The sequence below is a fragment of the Poecilia mexicana genome, unplaced genomic scaffold, assembly GCF_051168715.1.
Source record: "Poecilia mexicana isolate PSO_F unplaced genomic scaffold, ASM5116871v1 scaffold_16, whole genome shotgun sequence".
NCBI lineage: Eukaryota > Metazoa > Chordata > Actinopteri > Cyprinodontiformes > Poeciliidae > Poecilia > Poecilia mexicana.
Genome location: NW_028263385.1, coordinates 1,577,848 through 1,600,563, shown reverse-complemented (window position 1 = coordinate 1,600,563; position 22,716 = coordinate 1,577,848). Strand labels below are relative to the sequence as shown.

Genomic DNA, 22,716 nt, shown 5'->3' with positions numbered 1-22,716 from the left:
CCTAAGTACTTCTCATTTCTGGTTGTTTTAGTCACAGCCTTGGTTACATAGTCGTAATTTCCAGGAGCTGTGTTGCGTGAACTGATTTACATGTGAACCAATAAAACCCCTCAGGGAAACTCTTGACATACAAAAGGTGCTCTAGAAATTTAAAAAACACATTTTTATTTTATTAATATCTGATTAGTATATCTCCATGCCAATTTAAAATAGACATCACACTGAAGTTTTACCATTGTGCTGAATTATTTTTATGGTTTAATCCAAAATAAATTCAGTGCTTATTGCTTAAATTATGAATATAATGACCTTATAATGGTTAGACTGTTCTACCAAGTAAAAATTAATGATAAATATGAATAATAAAATGTATATGCATCAGATCACTGGAAACAAGGAGGGAAGTGCAGAAAGAGATCGTGCACTTCCCCTTGTGGAAGCAGGAATTACTGTAATAACTCCTGCTTCCACAAGGGGGCGACAAACATATTTTTACCTGGAGGGTCAGCCAGACCATTTCCTGGCTGATTTTCATGCATTAATGCTTAATATGTGAAGTTTTAGCAGAAGAAGACTCACCTCAGATCAGGAGGGTCAAAGTGTGGCCCGGGGGCCACTAACGGCCTTAATGATGCAAATGTGGCCCATCAGATGTGGGTAGAGACAAAATAATGATCCACAAATTGAAATATTATTTCAAAAATGTTTGGCACAACACAAAATATTTTAATAAGTTTCCTTATTTTCCTGTAATTTAATGCTAAATAGAAACACATCAATCCAGTGGACTTTGATGCACTCAGATCAGCTTTAAGCACTTTATTAAAATATAGCCAAACACAAAAATAGGATTTTTAAATTAATGGTGATCTAATTCCTCTTTTTATTGCTGATAATAAACTACATCATTTTCAGTTACCTTTAATCAAGCCAAGGAGTTTTAGAAAACTAGATTTCTTTCTTTTAATAACCAAAACATTAAATCTTTGATTCACACATCCCTTTCCTAATTAATAAAAAATCTGTTTTCATTTAAATATTTAATGCTTAGTTTTTGTTGAACTGCCAAAAAAAATCCTTATATATTTTTCTGTGATTTTAGTTTTTTAAATGTGTTATTGTTTTTGGCCTGGAAATCTTTTTTAATTGAAGATTTTGAAAAAAAAAAGGTTAGACAAACTGGTCATTAGAGTTACCTGAATAGATAGAAGAAAGGCTATCATCTAAATATTAACATAGTATTAATATGCAGATGTATTAAGTGTGCATTAATTTTCTCCAAATAAATGCAGAACGCCCATTTTATTAGGTACACCCGTTCAATGGCTTCTATAGTCAAACAATCATCCAATCAGCAACTGCATTGAAGAATATAGACATGAAGACTAACTGCTGATGTTTGTGTGGTTTTATATCACATTTATGATATTCAAAGGTTTTAGTTCAAAGGCTTGTTTCAGATATTAAACAGGTTTAATAAATGCTTCAGATCCTTCTCTTAATGTCCTGATCTCCATTGTTCACTTCCTATTTATTTGTGTTAACCATCTTTGCTCATCAGATCACCGGCCCGTAAAACTGCAGAAATATGTTCAGATTCTGTGGATTTTCAGTTTAATCTGTTCAGCACTTTGGTCAGGTGTGTTGTTTTTAAAATGCAGTGAGATTGGTTCTGCTGCAGCTTGAATAGCATCTAGTTAAACAGGATTTATGATGCAACTAAGCAGGTTTTTCCTATTCAAGAGGAAAACAGTAATAAATGTTCAGTAATCTTTAGACAACAGAAGCAAACATCTTTATGTTCATTTAAATCTTTTAATCATTGTTTTTATCAAGGAAGAATGACAAAGACAGGAAATGGGATTTCCAGAAGTCTGAAAGAAATGGATGAAAAACTGTTTATGAAACATTTCCCAAGGATGAAGATGTGAAAAACATGAAATAGGAACAATCTGAAGAACTTCAAAAAACTTAAAGTTCAAACCAAAATGAGCTGTTATCAGAATTTTCCCAAGAATCAGATGTGAGGGGCCAAATTACAGGATTTTATGCCATTATCCCACATATATTCCTACTTCTTAAACATTTTAAAGATGTATTCTCAAGAGTCTCCAGTGTTTGCATGAGTTTTCTTAAGAAACAAACATGTTCTCTGTTTCTGCAAACAGAATCTACCGAACTGCTACGATCTGAAAGTTCTTGTTGATCTTTGCTCTCGAGGCCCCTGAGGAGCCACTGTTTGGGGCCCTTGCAGAAGCTTCTTGTTCCCTGTCTGAAGGATGGAGGACGGTGGAGGACATCCACCTATGACTCCTTTTTCAGAACCGACACCAGCTCCCCACTTTCCTTCAGCTCCTTGACTATGTCCAGGCCTCCAATCAGCTCGCCCTTCACGTACAGCTGCGGGTATGTGGGCCAGTTAGAGTAGGTCTTCAGCCCTTGCCGAACCTCCTCATCCTGTAGAATATCAAAGGTGTCATAATCCACCCCGGTTCCGTTTAAGATCTCCAGGATCTGTCGGCTGAAGCCGCATCTGGCCGCTTCCTTGTTGCCCTTCATGAACAGCATGACCGGACTCTGGTTGATGGCGGACTTCAGGCGCTGCTCCAGGCTGACGGCCTTCGGGCAGGTGTTCTCCAGCTCCCCGGACTCGGCCAGCTCCTTCACGATGTCCAGTCCGCCCACCAGCTCCCCATTGACGTACAGCTGAGGGTAGGTGGGCCAGTTGGAGAAGGTCTTCAGACCCTGTCGGACCTCTTCGTCGGAAAGGATGTCGAAGCTGCTGAACTGGATGTTGTGCTCCTTCAGGAGCCCCACGATCTGCCGGCTGAAACCGCAGCGGGGCTCCTGCGGGGAGCCCTTCATGAACAGCATGCAGGGCCCCGCATTGATTAGCTTCTTCAGACGCTCGTTCAGGTCGGGCACCTCCGCAGCTCCAGCCGGGCTCCCGCTCACCGCCAGCCGCTGGACCTTCTTGGTGAGCTCTGCAGCGTGAGCCCCGTCCAGCCGGTCCACCTTCTCCCCGGCCTTGAAAAACAGGAAAGTGGGCACCGAGGAAATCTCATACTTCTCCGACACCTCCGGGACCGCCTCCGCCTCCAGTTTCACGAACATGGTGCCGGTGTGTTCCTTGGCCAGCTCCGCCATTACTTCATTCATTTGGCCGCACTGGGGGGCCCACGCAGCGTGGAAGTGTACCACGGTGAGGCATTTTCCAGCCTTGGCGAGAAACTCCTCAAAATGCTTCTGGCTCGTTGCCTCCACCAAGTTCGCCATCTTTTCTTCTCTCCGTAGAACACTTCCGATTGCCCCCTTACGTCACTTCCTTGTTAGCCTCTTAGCTTAAAGCAAACACCGGAGCTGCGACCCACCGGGAAGCGGTTCGTTCTCCGGTGAAAACAACCAGATAACACCGGATATAGTGAGAGGGTAGAGTGATTAATAGGTAAGAGCGTAACATCCGTGGAAATTAACGGTTACTGTCTCTGTTCGTTGTGACGTTTAGCTACTTATCATTAGCTTAGCATAGCCGTTCTTCCAGTTAGCTATATAAACCCAGCTGGATAGTCTTTGTTACGTCTTAGCTGTTTACAACCCACAATTAACTGGAGTTATTTTTGATTATGGCATATTTTAGAGTAAAAGTTAGCATGAAACATTTTACTGATTTAATTTAGTGTCAGCAGCAGGATGTCGGTGTTGTAACGAGCGCTAAACCTTTGGAAGAGACCCGCTGCCAAAGCAAATCATTTTCCTTAAACACACTCATAAGATTTAAAGCTTTCAATTATTATTTATGTTTGATAAAACTTAATTAGATGGATATTGACTTGTGTAGTTAATTGTGCACACAACAACACACAGTTTAATTAGACAACACAGAATGATTATGTAATTTGTTTCCATAACATGACCTGGAGCCTCCTTCAGTTCCATGTCCCTTACTTTCTTTCTTTTTTTTAGCTTACAGTAAATGAAATTGCAATCATAATATAGCATTCACATAATAGTGCTCATGACAGCTGAATGAACGCCCACAGCTGATAGTAGGACTTAATATGATGAAACTTGGAGTGATGGAGACATTGTTGTGATAGAAAATATGGAGAAGTTTTATGAAAATGTGGTTTATTCACATCAACAGTCATGACTCTTACATTCAACAATGATGTCCTGCTCTGTTAAAGGGGTATGTAACTATAAAGCATGTTATCTTTAGCTTATTTACAAGAGAAATTATTCAAACGCGCTGTGTAATTTTGTCATCATGTGGTGCTATGCACCTCAGCATATGTTTTTGTCTGCTTTGTTTAACTCTGACAACAGAACTGGTTTTGCTTACAGCAACTTTTCATAAAAAGACATGTTGTGGGAAAACATTCAACTTCAATTTTTTGCTTGTGTATCTATTAAATATGCTTTAGTTTAACTCATAGGTGTCAAACTCCAGTCCTGAGGGCCACTGCACCACCTGAACAGAATAATTAGGTCATTAGCAGGGCTCTGGAGAACTGATCTACACAAGGAGGAGGCAATGAAGCCACTTGATTCTAGTGTCTTGTACCTGTAGTACATCTAAAAACTACAGGACAGTGGAGGACTGGAGTTTGAGGTATTTTAAAGAACAGCTTTGCTCCTGAATTTCCATGCAGAGGGATTTGAATATCATGAAAATGATAATGACTGATTGTCACACAGTCGTGTGTCAGCAACTGATGGAGGATTATTTTCTGCGCTTCTGTTGTTGGTTAATAAAAACAATCGTAGATTTGAAGACTTTCCTGGATCTTTTAAACATCTTTGTAAATAAAATATGTTTGTGTGTTTGATGCTGTGGAAATTTGAGGCCAGTTAGTGATCAATATCTGAATGTCTCAGTATGGGGCAGAAGGTATGAGGGACTGTGTAGAGTCAGAAACCAAAGCATGGCATCGAATGGAAAAAAACTAAATCACTTGTTTTTCGGCCAAGAAGAGGATCAGTTTATTGAAGTAGGATGCTTTGCAGCTTTCTAATGGAGACATATTGGTTGGTTTCTAACCTCGCAGCCCAAACATTTGACTGTGTTCACATTAAGCTCTACACTTGTATTTTAGGCACCCTGTGCATTTTCCAGGTTAACAGAAATTATTGGTTATTAATCTCACAAAATGTTTTTAATTTCAGATGTACTGATCATAGGTTGACTCTGGAATGTCCTGATGGAGCGTTGAGTTAATCAGGGACTGGATGACTCATGTTAAAGTCTGCTAGTCATGATTTTTTCTTTTATAATTTAGTGATAGATTTAAAATAATACATTTATTGGTGACTTTATTATGTTCCAGTGAGGCTGCAGGATATTGGAATAAACTGACATTCAGATTTTTTTCTAATCATGTGATATATATTGGGAAATGAAAAAATGAAGGAATTTTCAACAGATGATGTGAATAGCAGGTTAAGTGATGCCACTTCCTGCAGGCTTGTGACAGTTAATCTGCACTGATCCTACCTCTATCTGTGAACATTACTATTACAGGATATTTTTGTCTGCATGTGAGAGTTATTTTTATTGTCTGGGCTGCATGATGTTTGAACATCTTTATAAATTCTGTGCTGGCGATATCAGTTGCTATATGAATATCTCCTTATTCTCTCTCTTTCTCATCACTCTGGGGCCTTCAGCATTTTGGACAACGGCATTTTGAACGTGTGTGAGACTCGCTTCACCTGGCTAAATATAACATTTGCATGTAAAATGCAAGTTTATGACACTTGTGATTATATTACCATGTAGTTTTTTCATTCCAGTGTGTCCTTTGCAGTGTGAATGTTGCACACAGCAACATTTAAAAGAAGATATATTGGTGATACAGTTCTATGTTGAATCGCTTTTTGCCTTGAACTGGTTCTTCATGGGCTCCATCCAACATGGTGTCTAGTAAAACCCCCAGAGATTTTATCAACTGTTCTTTAAGAAATATCAGCATCATTATTGTTGACTTTGATGTTTCAGGAATGTCTTTTCTTCCCATGTTTTCTACAGGAACATCATGGAGGAACAAACTTCAGACATAGAAGTGACGGTGAAAACACTAGACTCCCAGAGCAGAACCTACACTGTCGGTTCTCAGGTAGAAGCTCAGTTTCTGCTCCACATTTCTGTTTCCTGTCAGCCTTCGCTCATTTGTTTGTGTCCCACTGTGTGTAGCTGACAGTGATAGAGTTTAAGGAGCACATCGCCCCTTCGGTGGGCATTCCTGTGGACAAACAAAGGCTCATCTACCAGGGCAGAGTGCTGCAGGATGAACGGACGCTCGCAGACTACAGTGAGTCAGGAAAAATGTCAAGTTCTTTGTTTTGTGTGTGTTCTGTTATATTTTTAGAGAAACTGTAATAAATAATTCAACTAACAGGATATTTAGTTGCTTTGTAATGGTTTTCTTCCCCTCTGTATGGAAGCTGAGGTATTTTTGGGTTTTTTTCCCAGATGTGGGTGGAAAGGTGATCCACCTGGTGGAACGGGCCCCGCCTCCACCCTCCCAGGGCGGTCCGGGGTCTGCAGGAACCTCAGCGGACAGCGGCCCGTCCTCATCCTCCCAGGGAACGTCCCAAGTGCCGCACGACCGCAATGCTAACAGCTACGTTATGCTAGGAACCTTCAACCTCCCCGTCAACATCATGGACCCCCAGCAGATCCAGGTTAGTCTGCGCCGGCGTCTGGTTGGTGGAACAAGATGGATTCCTCCTGTTCATGTTTATCTCACAAGGTTAGATAGATTCTCTCACTTCATAATTAACTGTTTTAAGTCATTGTGTCACATTTGCTTCAAAATCTAAAAATAATATTAACGTTTTGAAGACAGTCTGGATGTCTCCAGAATGTTAGATTCTATTTATTGTCCCACATCCTGAGAATAAATCAGCAAACTAACAAATCAGAAAGAAAACAGTCATGGGTCTGTAAATCATTTATGCAATGGGGGAATCTTTTAACACGCATACTTCTTTAAATGAGTTGATAAAATGAAGTTCAGTACAGATGAGTATGAGTGGATCACACCTTTTAGTTCTTCCTTCCTGTGTGCAGACCGACGGCTGCCACATAGATTCCCATGCTGCAGAATGTGCTGATCTCAATGTGAAGTGGGCGTTAATGTCAAATTGGTTGTGGGAAAGCTGCAGATAGAAACTGATAATGAAATTTTACATCAACATCTAAACAAGTGGGTCGCGGGGTTTTCCATTCGGACGCCACAACCAGAGAAAAAACAGCCACAATCATCGGCCCATCTTCATCCGGTGGTTCCAAGTTGCTTTAGGTAGATTTTCAAGAGAAGGGAAATGGAAAAGACGAGATTATGAGGCAGATTAAGATCTGGTGGGAAGCTGCAGCTCTTAGGTAGAAAACACAGGAGCCACCAGAGACGGAGTCACAAGCAGAAAAGGTTTTATAGTCAGGAGTTTATCATTTCCAGACAAATGAAAAGGAATGTGACTCACTTCAGTTTTCAGTTTCAACAGGTTCAAACAACATTTCTGTTGTTGCAGATTAAATAACAGGCATGAGAAAGTGAGGAAAAGTCTTCAGTGGGTCAAAGAGCGTTTCCACTGGGAGCTTCCTTCCTGAAGACGTTTAAACAACTGAACAAAACTGCTGATAAATGAGACATTTTGATATATAAGATATGATAACACTCTAGCAACAGATGTTTGTCTATAAAAATGTCAACACTACAAACTAACACGGATCGCCCATCTCAGGGAAACCGAGCGCGTCCTTCCCCCCAAGCTGACTTTTCAGAGCTTTGTGCCTCTGGTAAGGCGCAGAGCCTCCAGTGGATGGCAGCGTTCGCTCCGTCAGGATTTATTCTGCAAATGTTTCCATGATTTAGCCTGTAGCGCACCAACTCTTTCATTGAAGAAATATTTCAGATTTTGCTGTTTCCATCAACTGTTTCTAATGCAATACTTCAAAATGAGCGTAGAGAACGTCGACATAAACATGGCTGTTCATTAACAACACTCATGTTATTTTACTGCAGACCGACTTGGCTAAAAGGAAAACCTCAGTGGATATAATAATAATGCTGCACTTCCTTAAATATGAGAAGGGAAAACTTCACTTTTCCAGTTTATTTGTGAATTCTCTGAAACATATTTAACAGGTATCATAATCAGTAGAGGTGTGCCGATCGATCGGCCACCGATCATAATCGGCCGATTTCTGTGAAAAAGTGTATGATCGCCGATCACGGTCTCTTGTTACCGATCACACAAACGATCACCTGCATCTCATTTCCCAGCCTGCCTGTGCAAGTTATTAAAACAAGTTTTTGTCTAAATTAAGGTGAATTCATGGTTCCTTTTTCCACATAATGTAATCGGTAGTCCTTATGATTAAAAAAAAATAACTATGTGATCGGTATCTGTGATTGGCAGGAAAAAACCTGATCAGCATGTCTCTAATAATCAGCTAATGTTTGTAGATTTCACTGCATCATTTTATATTGAAGTACTTTATTGGTAGATAGTGTTTGATATGTGTTTGAATAAATCAACCACAGCTTGTTCTTATAAAACATAAACAATAAAACTTGCATCAGATTTGGGTTCCCTTCATTTTCTATCTAGATGAATTGAATGTTTGAGAAAAACAATAATACTGCTGAGCTGTTCTTCTGATTTATTTCCTCATTTGGATTTTTTATCAAACCTTTTTGTCCATCTTTGTTATTGCTAATATTTTCCCTTCTCTGCTTCCTCCTTCCAAACAATCACACGTAGTTAAGGTATGTGTTCAACTGGTTGTAAATGTACAAGAAACGACTCGGTTCATACATTCATTCATTTGAACATCAGCTGCCCTGAAAAGTCGTTGCTGAGAAATCATATATTTTGCAATAAACAAAATATTTAATATCACTTTGTTAGGGCAAAGGTAGAATGTTAGATCATATTTAAACTCAGAGATGTTTAATTTCAGGAAAACCTTTAATATTTAATGTCTGATTAGATGAGTAGTTGCAGGTTTGCTGTCCAGCGTTCCCAACGCTCTGTGTTTTCCCCTTTAAGCAGATGACGGTGCAGCAGATGGTGTCGGGAATGGGGGAGAACGCCCGGAACGCCAGGGTCACCACCAGCACCGGGGTAAGCGCCACGACCCGCTCAGTTTCCTGTAACCTGTCAGTGTGGAGCGTCCCTCTGACTGAAGCTGCTGCTGCTGCTGTTGCAGAGCAACGGCTCGGTGAACGTCCACATCGACATGGACCAGCCGGTCCAGAGCGAGCCCAGGCTGAGGCTGGTGCTGGCCGAGAACCTGCTGCGAGACATCCAGGACGTCATCAACAGGATGGAGGTATTTTTGTTTTTGCAGCTACCAGTTTAAAGATATTAATAAATGTTTACAGAGGTCATTAAAGGTCAGGTCTTTTAATCCACTTTTACGAAATCAAAGTTAATGTGACCCCCTACTTTTGTGCAGCTAAAATATTTGTAGCAGTTGATTGACACCAAATGTTCCTGATGTTGTGGAAGTGTGGGTGGTGGTTGACCTTTGACTTACAGAAACATTTTTAATGTCTTTAAACTGACAGCCACACAAACGAGAACTTTTGTTACACAAACATTTAGAGGTACAGGAAAAAAATAAATTCTGTAGTCCTGGGTAGGCCTGCTCAAAAATCAATTTAAAAATCATTTTAAAAATGATTTTTTTAAAAATAATAAAAAAAAAAAAAAAAGATTTAAAAAAAAAAAAAAAGTCCGTGTCAGTCACATAATTTAAACAGAATATTTAGACCATTTGAACAGAAAAAATTGTTTCTGAATCGAATCGTGACCCTAAAAATCAGCATCAAATGGAAAGACAGTGAAAGATTTGCATCTCTACAGACATTTGGTTCTGAATTCATTTAATTTGTGGAAGTCGTGGGAAGAGCAACTTCACTCATGTCTGGTTTCTGTTTCAGGGTCGGACCACTGACTCATCCTCCCAAACTGAAACCACTTCTGCTGCTGCTGCTCCCCCGCCTCCCTCCTCTTCCTCCACCACCTCCACTCCGTCTCCCTCCGCCCAGCCCATGGACACCTCTCCACCCCCGACTACGCCCCCGCCTCCGCCGTCCTCTTCCGCCCAGTCTGAGGGACCGACCCCACAGCCGGGTCCGAGGTGGGGATGGGTTGTTCACCTCCAACATGGAGATTAGGTTCAGATAATCTGGAAATTCTGACAAACGGATCAGAACGGAGGGATTTCCTCTGGTTTGCTTCAGTTTCTCAGGAACAAGTGTAGTAAAACGTTCAGTCATGCTTCCAGAAGTAGAAGTAAAGCCTTACGCAGCTGATCATTGTCATAGATCCTGGATGTTAAAATGCTTGCTGTGGTCTCTTTGTCCCTGCTGCAGCCACCCCAGCCCGGCGGAGCTGGCCGAGATGCTGTCTGAGCTGCGGCGGGTGGAGGAGCGGCTGCAGCCGTTCATGCAGCGAGCGCACAGCATCCTGGAGACGGCCACCGCTGCAGAATACAACAACAATACAGTACGGGGCAAAAGATTCCAGTGCATAAATACAAAGTTACACCGGTCACAGCATGAAGAAATGAATATTAATGTATTAACTTTAGAGCAGCGGTGCCCAAAGTGTGGCCCAGGGGCCATTTGTGGCCCTTGACATGATTTTGTTTGGTCCCAGGCCAAAAGTCATGAATGTTTTTTCATTTAATAAGCTTCTAATCTAAACTTTATTTATGTTTTGGATCTTTAATGACAATCAGATATCGTAAAAACGTAGTTTATTGTTGAAGAAGTAAAACCTTTTGCGTTGTTGACAGGCAGCTTCTCTGTTTTCTGTTTCAGTGAAACATTTCTGTATATTCTGGGTGAACATCAAAACGCTGTGGGGCTGATCGGGGGATTCTTTTTACTTTGGCTGATTAATAATTACATGTAAAAGGTGCTTATTAGGAGATTAAATTTTTTACAGTAGAGGAGTTCTGGATTCAACAGATTTATCTTAAATACAAAATGTTAATATTAGTACAGTTTTAAATTAATTACTGCTCTGAGTGTGTTCTTTCAGTAACTGGCATTTTTTAGTCTGGATCCTCCAGTTAATCATTAATTGATTACTACATTAGTTTCAATAATCGATTCATCATGATGAATCTATTCAGCCGTCACTTAAACCAGGACATCATGTAAAAGTTATTCAGAAAGTATCAAAGTTTAATTTCAGGTAAAAGTGATGCTTCTTAAATAGTTGAACATATTTTGTAAGCTAGATGTGTCAATATTTTATGTATGAGGTGATTTATGATGAGTTTTATGTTTTAGTGGAACAGAAATCTTCCACTGATGACCTCGGACAGCAGAGGTTAAAATGGCTGCAGCGGCTGCAGCGTTGATGTTTGTTGTGTTTTTCCTGCAGGAGAGAGAGGACGACCAGAGGACTCTGGTTCAGATCTGCGAGTGTCTGCGTTTGCTGGGCAACGCCCTGGTTGCCCTGAGCGACCTGCGGCTGAACCTCATGAGCCCGGTTCCCCGCCACCTCCACGTGGTCCGCCCCTTCTCCCACTACAGCAGCCCCGTCAGCCTCCCCGGAGCCGTGCACCATCACATCCCAGTGCAAGTAGGTGGCGCCGCGCCCGTCCCCGCCGGCAGCCCTGAGCCCCGCTGACCTCTGACCTCTCTCCACAGATGAACCTGGGAGCCACAGTGACTGTTGCAGCCAACAGCACTGAGGGACAAGCTCCGCCCACCCAGCCCAGCGGCCAGCCGGAGCAGGCAGGTCAGGGACAGACCTCCCCCTCACAGACTACCACGGCCAATCAGCAGGCTGGACAGGGACAGGGTGGCTCCCGGGTCATCAGGATCAGCCACCAGGCAGTCCCGGTGGTCATGATGCAGATGAACGCGGACGGTGTGTTGTCCCCTCCCCGCCACTGATTGAAGCTCTGAGACTGTGTGTGTGTGTGTGTGTGTGTGTGTGTGTGTGTGTGTGTGTGTGTGTGCGTGTGTGTGTGTGTGTGTCGCTGCTCGGCAGCAGATGAAGCCGTCTGCCTCTGTCCTCTGCTGCCATAACTGTTTGCTCAACAGAAACGAGTCACAGAGAAACTGCAGTGATTTCCTGGAGAAATATAATATTTTCACATTATTTTGCGTTTCTCTTGCAGGCTCTGGAGCAAACGCTGCAGCAGGTGGACAGCAGCTGCCTGGCCAAGCAGGTAATGTTGTCCTGATTTTTATTTATTCTGTTTTAAATAATTATTTATGAAGTTAGTTATTTTAATATGTTGTGTTTTATTTATGTTTAAAAATATATTTCTTTTTTAAAATGTTATTTTACTTTTTTAACGCATAAAATTTTCATAAATTTATTATAGTTTTGTTTTTCAAATTTAAAAAAATCTGTTTTCATTTTATTTTTAAAACATTTATTAAATTTCTCCACACATTTAACAATGTTGTATGCTGTTTAGTTTTTGTCAACTATTTTTAACTATTTTGTTTGTATTAATTTCTATGTTTTTTTAAGTTAAATTATTTTTTAAGCATTCATTGTGTATCTTTATTTTTGTTACATAGTTTCTTATATTTTTGTATTCTGTTTATAAATTTGTTGGTTGCTGAATTATTAGTTTTTTCTTTTTTCATATGATTGTTTTCATCAGAATAGAAAAGAACTGTTTTGTGTTTCCCACGCTGGGGAACCTGAAATGCAGCCTAGTTACCAGCAGCAGAGCCAGGCGGTGCTGCTGGGTGGGAACTTTTACTGAACATTAAAAAGCAGCAGTCTGTTTACAGAAATCAGATGTTTAATTACAGCAGAAGTAACTCTGCTCCATTTCCATAACGCTGTCATTCCGGCCTCCACCCTGTAGGGGGCCTCCCGCCAGACTTCATGCGGAACCTCATGCAGCAGATCAGCCAGTATGCAGCTGCGGTGGCGACCAGCGCTGCGACCGCTGCAGCCACCGGCCAGCCCGTCCCGCCGCAGCACACCCCCCCCAGCTCCACTCCCACCTCCTCAGCCACCACCACTGGGCCCAACACGCCCACCACCACCCCCACCGCCCCCCCTCCGCCCTCCCAGGCTGGACCCCAACAGCCTCAGGCCAGGGTGGTGTTCTCTCGGCCCCCCTTCGCCGCCGGCATGCCCCCGCCGGCCTTCGGGACCCGGGGAACCACCATCAACGTGAGGGCGGCCATGCCGGGCCAGCAGCCGGGACAGGTGGGAGCTTCGCTGCTCACACTGACGTCCTGACATTGCTTGTATTTCAATGAATCGGCAAGAATTATTTCTATTTGATAAATGACAGAGAACTTAGCAGGAAGGTGTTTTTAAATTTAGTTATTTCAGTTTACCTCATCCCTGCTGTAGAGTGCAGGATACTTTAAAAAATATGAATAACTGTAATAAATTATATAAAAATAGTGAACTGAACCTGCTTGTAATTGATTTGCATTGTTTTAAATCTCTAACGTGTGGTGCAGGAGAAGTGAAAATGCTTGGAAAGAGTTTGAGTTTTCCTGTGGGAACAGAGTTCCTGTTGTTAACCTTTTCCTGCCCCCAGGCTTTCAACCCTGCTGCCCTCAACCAGATGATCAGCGGCCTGGTTGGGCAGCTTCTGATGCCGGGCCAGATGGGTACGTTTTTCATCTTTAAATTTAAATCTCCGTAAATAATCAGAAACTAATGAAGATTAACTGTCTGTCTGTATTTCCAGCAGGCCAAACCGTCTCTTCCTCCTCTTCCTCCACACCCACTTCCACCTCCTCCTCTTCCTCCTCTCAGAGTTCCTCCTCCACTTCCTTTTCCTTTTCCACGTCGGGTCCGAGCCCGCCGCCCACGGCGCCGGGTCAGAGTGAGAGCAGCGGCGGCGAGCCCCAGGACTTGGCCCCGGACCTCCGCCAGCTCCTTGGCTCTCTCCTGGGCGTCGCCGGCGGGCCCGGCGCCGCTACGGCTGGGGCACCATCTATAACCGTCACCACCTCCAGCGTCCCGGCGTTCATCCAGGGCATGACGGAGTTCATGCAGCAGGTGGGCGGCTTTCTGCTGCTCGGACCCACTGGAGAGATTCCAGGACCGGTTCTGACCCTCCTCTTCTTCTTCCAGGCCTCCCAGCCCATCTTCTCCCCGCCTCCCCCTCCCACTGCGGGCCCCACCCCGGGCGCCAACCCGGCGGCGGCCGCAGCAGAGTCCGTGAACCCGGAGCTGTTCACGGGGATCATGCGCGGCGTCCTGAGCACCATGATGGGCTCGCTGGGCCAGGCCCAGAACGACACAGAGAGCATCGCTCAGTTCATGCAGCGGCTGTCGCAGGCCACCAACCTCTTCAACGGCCAGGAGGACCCCACAGGTCGGCTCCCGGCTGCAGCTAGCGCCCTCCGTGTCATCCACTGTCCTGACCACGATAAGAGACTCAGGGGGTTTAAAGTCATTTCCTGTGTTTTTGGTCCCAGGGTTCTTTGGAGAGCTGCTGATTTTGGTGTGCCAGACGTTCACCATGTCTGACCTGGTGCTGCTGCTGCACGGCCAGCACCAGCCGCTGAGCCGCATCCAGCCCCAGCTGGCCCAGTTCTTCACCCAGAACTACCTCAGCGGCAGAGAGCCCACGGACCAGAACATCGCTGTCCGTACCGCTCACCGAATCCTCTCTGATTGGTCCAATCAAACACCTGGAGGCTGATGCTTCTTCTTCTGCTGTTCTCTCTGCAGGCGGCTGCAGAGAGCCTGGTTAACGATCTGGAGGAGTACATCACCGAGAGCTTCGTGAGTTTCATTCTGCCGTTCTGAACGGCCGTTTGTGATGTTTTCATTTCAGGGTTTCTGGCTGAGCAGGACGGGACGGGGTGTGAGGCGGGGCGGGGTGTGAGGCGGGGCGGGGCGTGAGGAGGGACGGGGCGTGAGGAGGGACGGGGCGTGAGGAGGGACGGGGAGGGACGGGGCGTGAGGAGGGACGGGGCGTGAGGAGGGACGGGGCGTGAGGAGGGGCGGGACGGGGCGTGAGGCGGGGCGGGGCGTGTGGAGGGACGGGGCGTGAGGAGGGACGGGGAGGGACGGGGCGTGAGGAGGGGAGGGACGGGGCGTGAGGAGGGACGTGAGGCGGGACGGGGCGTGAGGAGGGACGGGGCGTGAGGAGGGGAGGGACGGGGCGTGAGGAGGGACGTGAGGCGGGACGGGGCGTGAGGAGGGACGGGGCGTGAGGCGGGACGGGGCGTGAGGAGGGACGTGAGGCGGGACGGGGCGTGAGGAGGGACGGGGCGTGAGGCGGGACGGGGCGTGAGGAGGGACGGGGCGTGAGGCGGGACGGGGCGTGAGGAGGGACGTGAGGCGGGACGGGGCGTGAGGAGGGACGGGGCGTGAGGCGGGACGGGGCGTGAGGCGGGACGGGGCGTGAGGCGACTCCAGTGACAATCTGTAGAACAACATGGTTTTAATTATCACCATTTAAAACTGAATATTTAAAAAAACATTTATTCACTGTATTCATGCTGTACAACTGAAATTACAGCTCTACTGTTGTAATTTCACGGCACAGAACTTGGTCATTTCTATCCGTTTTGTCTGCCATGATATTTAAATTCATTCAGACTCTGATTGGTAGATGTGTGAAAATATGACGTATTAATAGGCCTGTCAGAATAAGCAATAAATCAATTAATCTTATGATAAATTAAAACAAGCACGATAATTTTCTTTTGCATTGTTTATCTTATTTCTCTTCTCTTTCTGCCAAAATGGATGACTAAAGTCTTCGTCTGGTGCTTTGATCTAACTAGCACTTTGTTTGGAAGAACAATTTTGTATTGAGACTTTATAAGTTATTTTATTTAATGTTTCTGTTGTTTTGTTTATTTTGGATATTTAAAATGTCTTCCAGTTCTAGTTCTTTACGTTGTTTTATGACGGTGTTTTAGGACCATGATAAGAAAAATAAAATTACAAGAATAACATCATAATATTGTGTCTCTCTTCTCGCATTATTTAAAATGTATCCTCATAATATTATGACTTTATCTTCTTAGCCCTGATGCCTCGTCGTATTTTTTTAATAGCAAGCTTGATTCTGAAGCTGTGGCAGCTTCTATTTGTGGCGGTTCTCCACCATCAGTTACATGCAACAGGAAACCTGAGTTAGCAGCTGCAGTAAATCCTCCTCTCCTGCAGAGGGAGTCTTCCGTCTCGGTGCTGGACAGCGTGGACGCCACTCAGACCAACATGTCTTTCTTCAGGCAGCAGCTGACGCAGATCTCCACTCACATCCTGCGCTGCACAGGTAATCCTGACCTCGCACCGCCCCCTGCTGGTTCGGCTGCAGTTTGGCAGAATCAGCTGTTGTTTAATGTTGAATCCTTATGAATGTTGGGATAATTCTGGTCCAGATGAGACGTTTGGGCCCAGGCTGCTGCAGATGTGCAACCAGGCGCTGTTTGAGTGTCTGGCCCTCAACCTGTACTGCCTGAGAGGAGACCAGAGAGCGCTGACAGACGTCATCAACCACAGGATAGTGAGTATAAACCATGCTTGTGTTTTTTAATGGGGTGTATTGCATAAATATGAGGAGGAATCAGAAAGCACACATGTTTTGTGAATAAAGAACTGGATAGTGTGGTGTGGTTTAGGTTTTAGTCCCTTCCTTTCACTGCAGTAGCAGCTGTTGAGCTTTTAGGGGCTCAGAGTTCAAACAGAATTTCAGTGAGGTGTCTTCAAGGTGTGGACAGTTCTGGATTTCTGCATGAAGTCATTAAAGGTGCTTGATATTGAAACTGCAGTTTTGGAATAAAATCCAATCTAACAAATGATTGAAAGCCTAAATTTAGAAAATATTATTTACAGTTGAAACCAGATATTTTTATACACCTAACAAAAAGACACAGTTTCTTTTTTTTCTTAGTGTCTGAAGTTAAATCAGACTAAACTTCTCTTGTTCAGAGAATTTGTTGCATTTGCTAAAAGCCAGAAAAAGTAACAAGAACATTTTTAGAGGATTGGACTTTGACTAGGCCATTCTAATACATTGAAAACTGTTCCATTGTCAGATTGAAGTATTTGCAGCTTCTCTTCCAGCTGTCCTGACCCCCAGCATGATGCTGCTGCTGCTGCTGCTGCATGGCCAGGCCCTTACAGAGCAGCTGTCATACTCTGAGGCTAAATTACTCTGTTAGCTGATGAGCTAACAGATGGCAGCACTGGCTTTTATTTAGAGCGTCAGAGTGAGGCAGGTTGCACTTTATAGATCATTTTTAAATGACTTTGCTTGCACTTCACACCGTCTCTTGCTCAGTGAGTGACTTCATTCTGGAATAGCGCCCCTCATGGTGGCAGCATGTTGTTACATTTTCTGCATTTTTGTTCATCATTTTCTGGTTGAATTGTTGCTTTTTAGAAACATTTTCATCTAATTCTGCATCCTGGATTGTTGCTCCTTTTGTTTTTATGATGCGTGACTGTAGAAACAAGGTATCGTTTTTACAACAGGGAGCAGCTGGTTAGCATCTCAAAAGCTCAAATGAAACCTCAACTCTTTCCCCAAATCCCAGAGGAGATGAAAATGAGACTTCATGGATGCAGAGAGGAGGAGGAAGTTCAAACCGTCTTTGACTCCATTTGTCTGCCATTTTTCTAACCAAACAGCCAGACGGATGTAAAGAGGAGCGGCAAAAGCAAAGGAGGTGGATGAGCAGAGCTAGCCAACAACTGATGGAGTCATGAGGACATGTTGCTGTGGAATATCTCCTCTGCTGCCTGGACATTAAGCCATTAGCTTGTCTTGATGGACATGAGAATGTTATACAGCCACAGTCTTCAGTCAGAGGGCTCTTCAGTTTCGTTGCAAGACTGACTGCTACTGGAGGTCCTTCACTTCCTCACCTCCACAAATGACCTTCTGCAGATACAAGGAGGACTTGAGCTGTGATAACATTTAATTTGTCTTTGGATTTAAGTATTTTTAATTGAATTAAAAACCTCAATGAGACACAAAGAAGTTTGTTGCAACAAGAAAATGTGAAAAAGTTCAATGGGTGTGAATACTTTTGATAGGACTTTCTGTAAAAATATTCAACATTGTAATGTTGGCATCATTACAGCCTCAAAAATGAATTCACTTTGTTTCTATAGCAACAATTCAACAAATGTCACCTTGAGGCACTTTACAAAATAAAAACATTTAAATTCAGTCACATATACTCTCTACTTCTGATTTGTTCAGACAGCAGAGTACGATCAATTATTTATTCAAAGTAGTTTAAAAAGTTTGTGAATCTGCATGTCATGATGACCTTTAACCTGATGCCCCGCCCATTTAAAGGGCCAGTCTGTTGGTTTTTCACCACCAGACCCTGAACCGGTTCCAACAGGTCCAGGGGTAAGCTGACCTCTGACCTGCTGCGGTGAGCCTGAGAGGAACCAGCAGCTTTAAACAGGAAACTCTTCTTCTGCTGTTTTGCAGCGCCGCATGTCGAGCGACATCAACCCCAGCCTGGTGAACTGGATGACCGGCATGATGACGATGCGGCTGCAGGTGATCCTGGAGCACATCCCCGTCTCCCAGGAGCAGATCCAGAGCTACATCGTCTACACGCAGGTATCCTGACCTTTGACCCCTCACATGGCGCTCCGGCTGGCCCTTTTATCTGCCCTGCCGTGTCTCATGTTACCTCAGGCGCTGATAAATATTAGATGTGATGGGTTTTTTTCCACAGAGGGACCGGAGCTCGGCGGGCGGCGAGCAGGAGGCTCAGAGCGCCACGGTGAGTCCAGCGTGTTCCTGCGTCCGCACGCCGCCGTCCCCGCCTCGTCTCTCACTTCTCTGTCCTCCTCCCAAGATCGGAGACACTCTCTCACCCGCAGCTGCCACCACCGCCGAGGAAGCCATGTCCGTGTCCCACGACACCCCCGCTGCGTCGTCAAGGGAGACCAGAGCGTTGCCTGGAGACCTGGGAGCGTCGGGCGGAGCCGCGCCGTTGGGGGGCGACGTGGCGGCGGCGGGAGCCGAGGGCGGCGGCGAGGAGGCGGAGACCTGGGCGGCAGCCGTCCCTCCGGTAAGACCACTCCTCTTCATCGCTCTTCCTCTCCTTCACCCATCTGAGCCACAGAACCTGTTTCCATCAGTTCTGTCAAAACTGAGAGAATCTGAGAATCATTTATCTGTTCAAAGCACCGAATCAGCATGATGGCACCTGATTAGCAAAACTAATGAATAACATTAGCTGTGAATTAAAGTGTTTTAAGTTTATGAACTCGTTTAGTCACACTTCATCCAGACTGCTCAGTGAGAAAAAGTCCAAATGATTCACTGGGATGTTTCATTTGTAGACTGAAAAATAAAACTTGTTGGAACTCAGAAACTCGTCAGACTTGACTGAAGGCGGTCATACCTTCTTGCAGGAGTGGGTTCCCATCATCCGCTGCGACATGATGACTCAGAGGAAGATGAAGGCTCAGCCGCCGTTGTCCGACGCCTACCTCCACGGGATGCCGGCCAAACGCAGGAAGGTACTGGGATCAGCTGGAGCCGCCGGCCACAGTGTGTCCCGCTCTTCTTAAAGCACGGTGTGTGTTTGTGTGCAGACGGGCCAGGGCGGCGGCAGCCTGCTCTCCCTGTCCGATGCGGTGGGCCAGGCGGCCAGGAGCGCCGGCGTCCGGCCCATCAGCTCCCCGGAGCAGCTGCAGGCGGACCTGGAGGCGCAGGAAGTGAAGGAGGCTTACTCAGAGCAGGTCAGGACAGGAAGCGCTTCACTGTTCGCTTCGGCTCAGCAGAGTCCTGGGGATTTTGAATCAGTTCAAAATGCTCAGAAATCTTTCTGTCAGATTAATTTTTTATAAAATCATATTTTCAATAATTCTTTGATAATGTTTTAAGAAAAAGCAGTTCAGCCAATGTCTAGTTTACACTCCCGATTTCCTCCTCCAGCAACTTTAGAATATCGGAGCATCATCCTGCCGCGTGGGTGTGTGTGTGTGTGTGTGTGTGTGTGTGTGTGTGTGTGTGTGTGTGTGTGTGTGTGTGTGTGTTCAGAGCGATCTGCTTGGACCACTCCGTGGTGTGTGTGTGTGTGTCAGGGGTCAGAGTTAGGGCTAAGGTATGAATTGAGTTTTGGTTGGTTAGGGTTAGGAAAACGGTAAAGGTCAGGTTTAGGCTGTAGAAATGAATGGAAGTCAATGGAAAGTCCCCACAAAGATAGCAACACAAACATGTGTGTGTGTATGTGTGTTCAGAACAATCTGCTCGGACCGCTCTGGTCTAAAATCTGGACATTCAGCATGTGGGTCGATTTTGGCCCGACATTGCAGTGTGTGTTGTTGTTCCCTGTCAACCAATGACAGCGCAGCCTGCTGAATGCGACAGCCAATCAGAAAGCGCGGTGGTGTAAACACGGAGGGGAATCCCAAAGAACAGCTGGCATGGCAACCAAAAGTCCTGCAGATCAGAGATGGACTGTCTAGTCGATATGTGGCAACAACATGAATGTTTGTTCAGCCTTTCATGTGAGGCAGATCAGAACCGAGACAAACTGGAGTTGGACTGAAATGAACGGTGACTTCTCAGCTACCGCTGATTATAACAATAAGATTCATTCAGCCACAGCCCGACACCGACACCAACCACATGAATGCAAACACCAAAAGCTTTAAATCTTAGAATTAACCGGTGAAGCTAAATAAAACAGAAACATCTAAACAATGTAACAAAAGTTAATAAAAACCCAGAACTGCCCACCGCCGCCTCCACCCAACACCTTCTCCTTTTGGTTCGTCTTTCATCGCTGAGGACTCAGACTGTCGCCGTTACCTCTAAATCGTCGGCCATGTTTGTTTACTCTAAATTCATTGTGTGGTTTGGTGGATTTTAGGGGATTTCCTGTCTGCAGTCTGAATGTTGGTGAGTGGATTCGGGTTGTGTGTTGCTCCTTCTGGACACCACACACACTTTGACCAAACCTGTGAGAGCTATCGTTTTTACCTGTGTGTGTGTGTGTGTGTGTGTGTGTGTGTGTGTGTGTGTGTGTGTGTGTGTGTGTGTGTGTGTGTGTGTGTGTGTGTGTGTGTGTGTGTGTGTGTTCTCTCAAGGTTCAAAAGAGACCAACAATTTTAAAATCCTGCCTTGTGAGCCAGGAATAACTAACCTACCACTGGTAACTTAACTTACAAAGTTTTATGCACAAACTGATGGAACTTCATCGAATTGTTTTAAATGAATCTTTTTGTTTATGTTGTCTTTTCCTCATCAGTCACAGAATTTAAACAGAATCTTTTCACCATTTTCAACAGAAAAATGTTTTCTGAATTAAAAATAGTTTCTGATTCGGCCTTAAAAATGTGATTCAAGTGAAATTGCCTCTGAAACGTTGCCTCTGTGCTGCTGAGCGTCATGATGTCTTCTCTCTCCCCAGGTGAAAGCAGATGTGAAGAAGCGGGTCAGAGAAGACCCGGACTTCAACTCGCAGCAGTTCCCCAACGCACACAGAGCTTTCTCCCCCGACTCCTAACCGCATCCCTGCAGCATTAAAGCCCTTCGTTTGCATTTCCTTTTGGTTTCTGTGGATCGGCCAGCAGCTGTCGCTTTAAACCCAGAGAGCTGCTGGACTCCAGGAGGAGCCGGGTTCTGATGGGTCTGCTTTCCGGCCAACAGAGAGGCAGGCGGCTCCTTTCAACAAACAAGATTCAGGAATCATGATCAACTGGTTTCTCACTTTGCACATCCGTGTGCAGAAGTTGCAGCGTTTTTCTTCTCTGTTGGTCCGAAAGCATGAGAGGCAAATTCCAGTATTTATTTCAGGAAATCTGTTGGGAAGTTTCAGGATAAAACGGATCGGCTCCAGCTGCTGTAGATCCAGAGTTCTTTACGCTGTTGGTCGGTTTAAAGCCGTAAAACTACTGATTATAACAAACTCAGTGGGAAGCAGGAAGAACAGCAGATCAGAAACCTGTAAAGTTACACTTTAGTGCCCTCTTGTGGTGAAACAGTATATTGCATAATTTGACAGCTGATTATTTGATAAGAAATGTTGAATAAATGACTTTCTGATTTCCTGAAAATGAATAGAAACAATGAATTCATGCCAGTTCCTGGTGGTTTTTATGTTTTTTTTATTTCAACAACGAGATGAAAAAATCCAAAGGAATAAAACGATGAATCAACTCAGTTCAGTCCAGGAAGGAGTTTGTGCAGAACGTCGACTAAAGAATGTAACTAACGGAGTTATTTTTCCAATCCTCCACTAATCAACTAGAAACATTCTGAGAATCCTCTAACATAACTACCAACTTCTTCTATTTATTGCTTTGTGCTCCAACTTTAGCAGAGAAATCGGCCTCCATTAAACACATATTGACACACTTCCTATTCCTCTGTTTGGAGCTGCTGTTGCTTTTAGGGACCCGAATCATCAGCGTATATCTGATTAGTTTTTCTTAACATCTTCAAATACGATGACTTTAATGTGATGCTGTTTGGTACATGAATGTACAGGAAACCGAATAAAAACCTTCATTTAAATACACCACTGTTCTTTCTTTTTTGTATTGAGAAGTCAGATTATAACCGATGAACAGAAAAACCAACTGTTCTGTCAAAAGAAAGAAAAGCTTAAATTATAATTCATAAACAGCCATAGTCCTGAATTAAAATGTCAAACTTTAAATGTGAAGGTTTGAAAACTGTCTCTCTTGGTGAATGTGTGGAAAAAATATTTTCTTGCAGCAGCAGGATATTTTTACCCGTTTATT

At 44.4% G+C, this 22,716-nt stretch overlaps 2 protein-coding genes across 8 annotated transcripts; one reads left to right on the top strand and one right to left on the bottom strand.

Annotated features, from left to right (window-relative positions):
• Positions 1 to 1,795: 1,795 nt before the first annotated feature.
• glrx3 (glutaredoxin 3) lies at positions 1,796 to 3,320 on the bottom strand. The gene has a single exon (XM_014991408.2). It carries the CDS (start codon positions 3,274 to 3,276, stop codon positions 2,305 to 2,307), a length of 972 nt encoding a protein of 323 aa, XP_014846894.1. The 5' UTR covers positions 3,277 to 3,320; the 3' UTR covers positions 1,796 to 2,304.
• bag6 (BAG cochaperone 6) lies at positions 3,318 to 22,490 on the top strand. Of its 7 annotated transcripts, none has more exons than XM_088014336.1 (25): positions 3,319 to 3,445; positions 6,029 to 6,116; positions 6,194 to 6,311; positions 6,473 to 6,684; positions 9,061 to 9,132; positions 9,218 to 9,340; positions 9,954 to 10,153; positions 10,389 to 10,521; positions 11,410 to 11,610; positions 11,679 to 11,901; positions 12,155 to 12,205; positions 12,863 to 13,212; positions 13,556 to 13,628; positions 13,709 to 14,022; positions 14,098 to 14,341; positions 14,445 to 14,614; positions 14,701 to 14,754; positions 16,153 to 16,261; positions 16,368 to 16,492; positions 18,437 to 18,571; positions 18,690 to 18,737; positions 18,813 to 19,028; positions 19,375 to 19,482; positions 19,558 to 19,704; positions 21,381 to 22,490. In XM_088014336.1, the coding sequence occupies exons 2-25, from the start codon at positions 6,036 to 6,038 to the stop codon at positions 21,474 to 21,476; spliced, it is 3,603 nt and encodes a 1,200-aa protein (XP_087870462.1). In that variant the 5' UTR covers positions 3,319 to 3,445; positions 6,029 to 6,035; the 3' UTR covers positions 21,477 to 22,490. The 7 variants fall into 7 exon arrangements, with proteins under 7 accessions (XP_087870461.1, XP_087870459.1, XP_087870462.1 ...); XM_088014337.1 differs by having other exon boundaries at positions 9,058 to 9,132; positions 13,712 to 14,022; XM_014991407.2 differs by having other exon boundaries at positions 9,058 to 9,132.
• Positions 22,491 to 22,716: the final 226 nt, after the last annotated feature.

Coding starts and splice junctions, on each gene's coding strand:
- glrx3 (XM_014991408.2), bottom strand. CDS start 3,276: ATGGCGAACTTGGTGGAGGCAACGAGCCAGAAGCATTTTGAGGAGTTT.
- bag6 (XM_088014333.1), top strand. CDS start 6,036: ATGGAGGAACAAACTTCAGACATAGAAGTGACGGTGAAAACACTAGAC. Junction 10,154..10,388: donor ACCCCACAGCCGGGTCCGAG/GTGGGGATGGGT, acceptor TCCCTGCTGCAG/CCACCCCAGCCCGGCGGAGC. Junction 19,705..21,380: donor AGGAGGCTTACTCAGAGCAG/GTCAGGACAGGA, acceptor CTCTCTCCCCAG/GTGAAAGCAGATGTGAAGAA.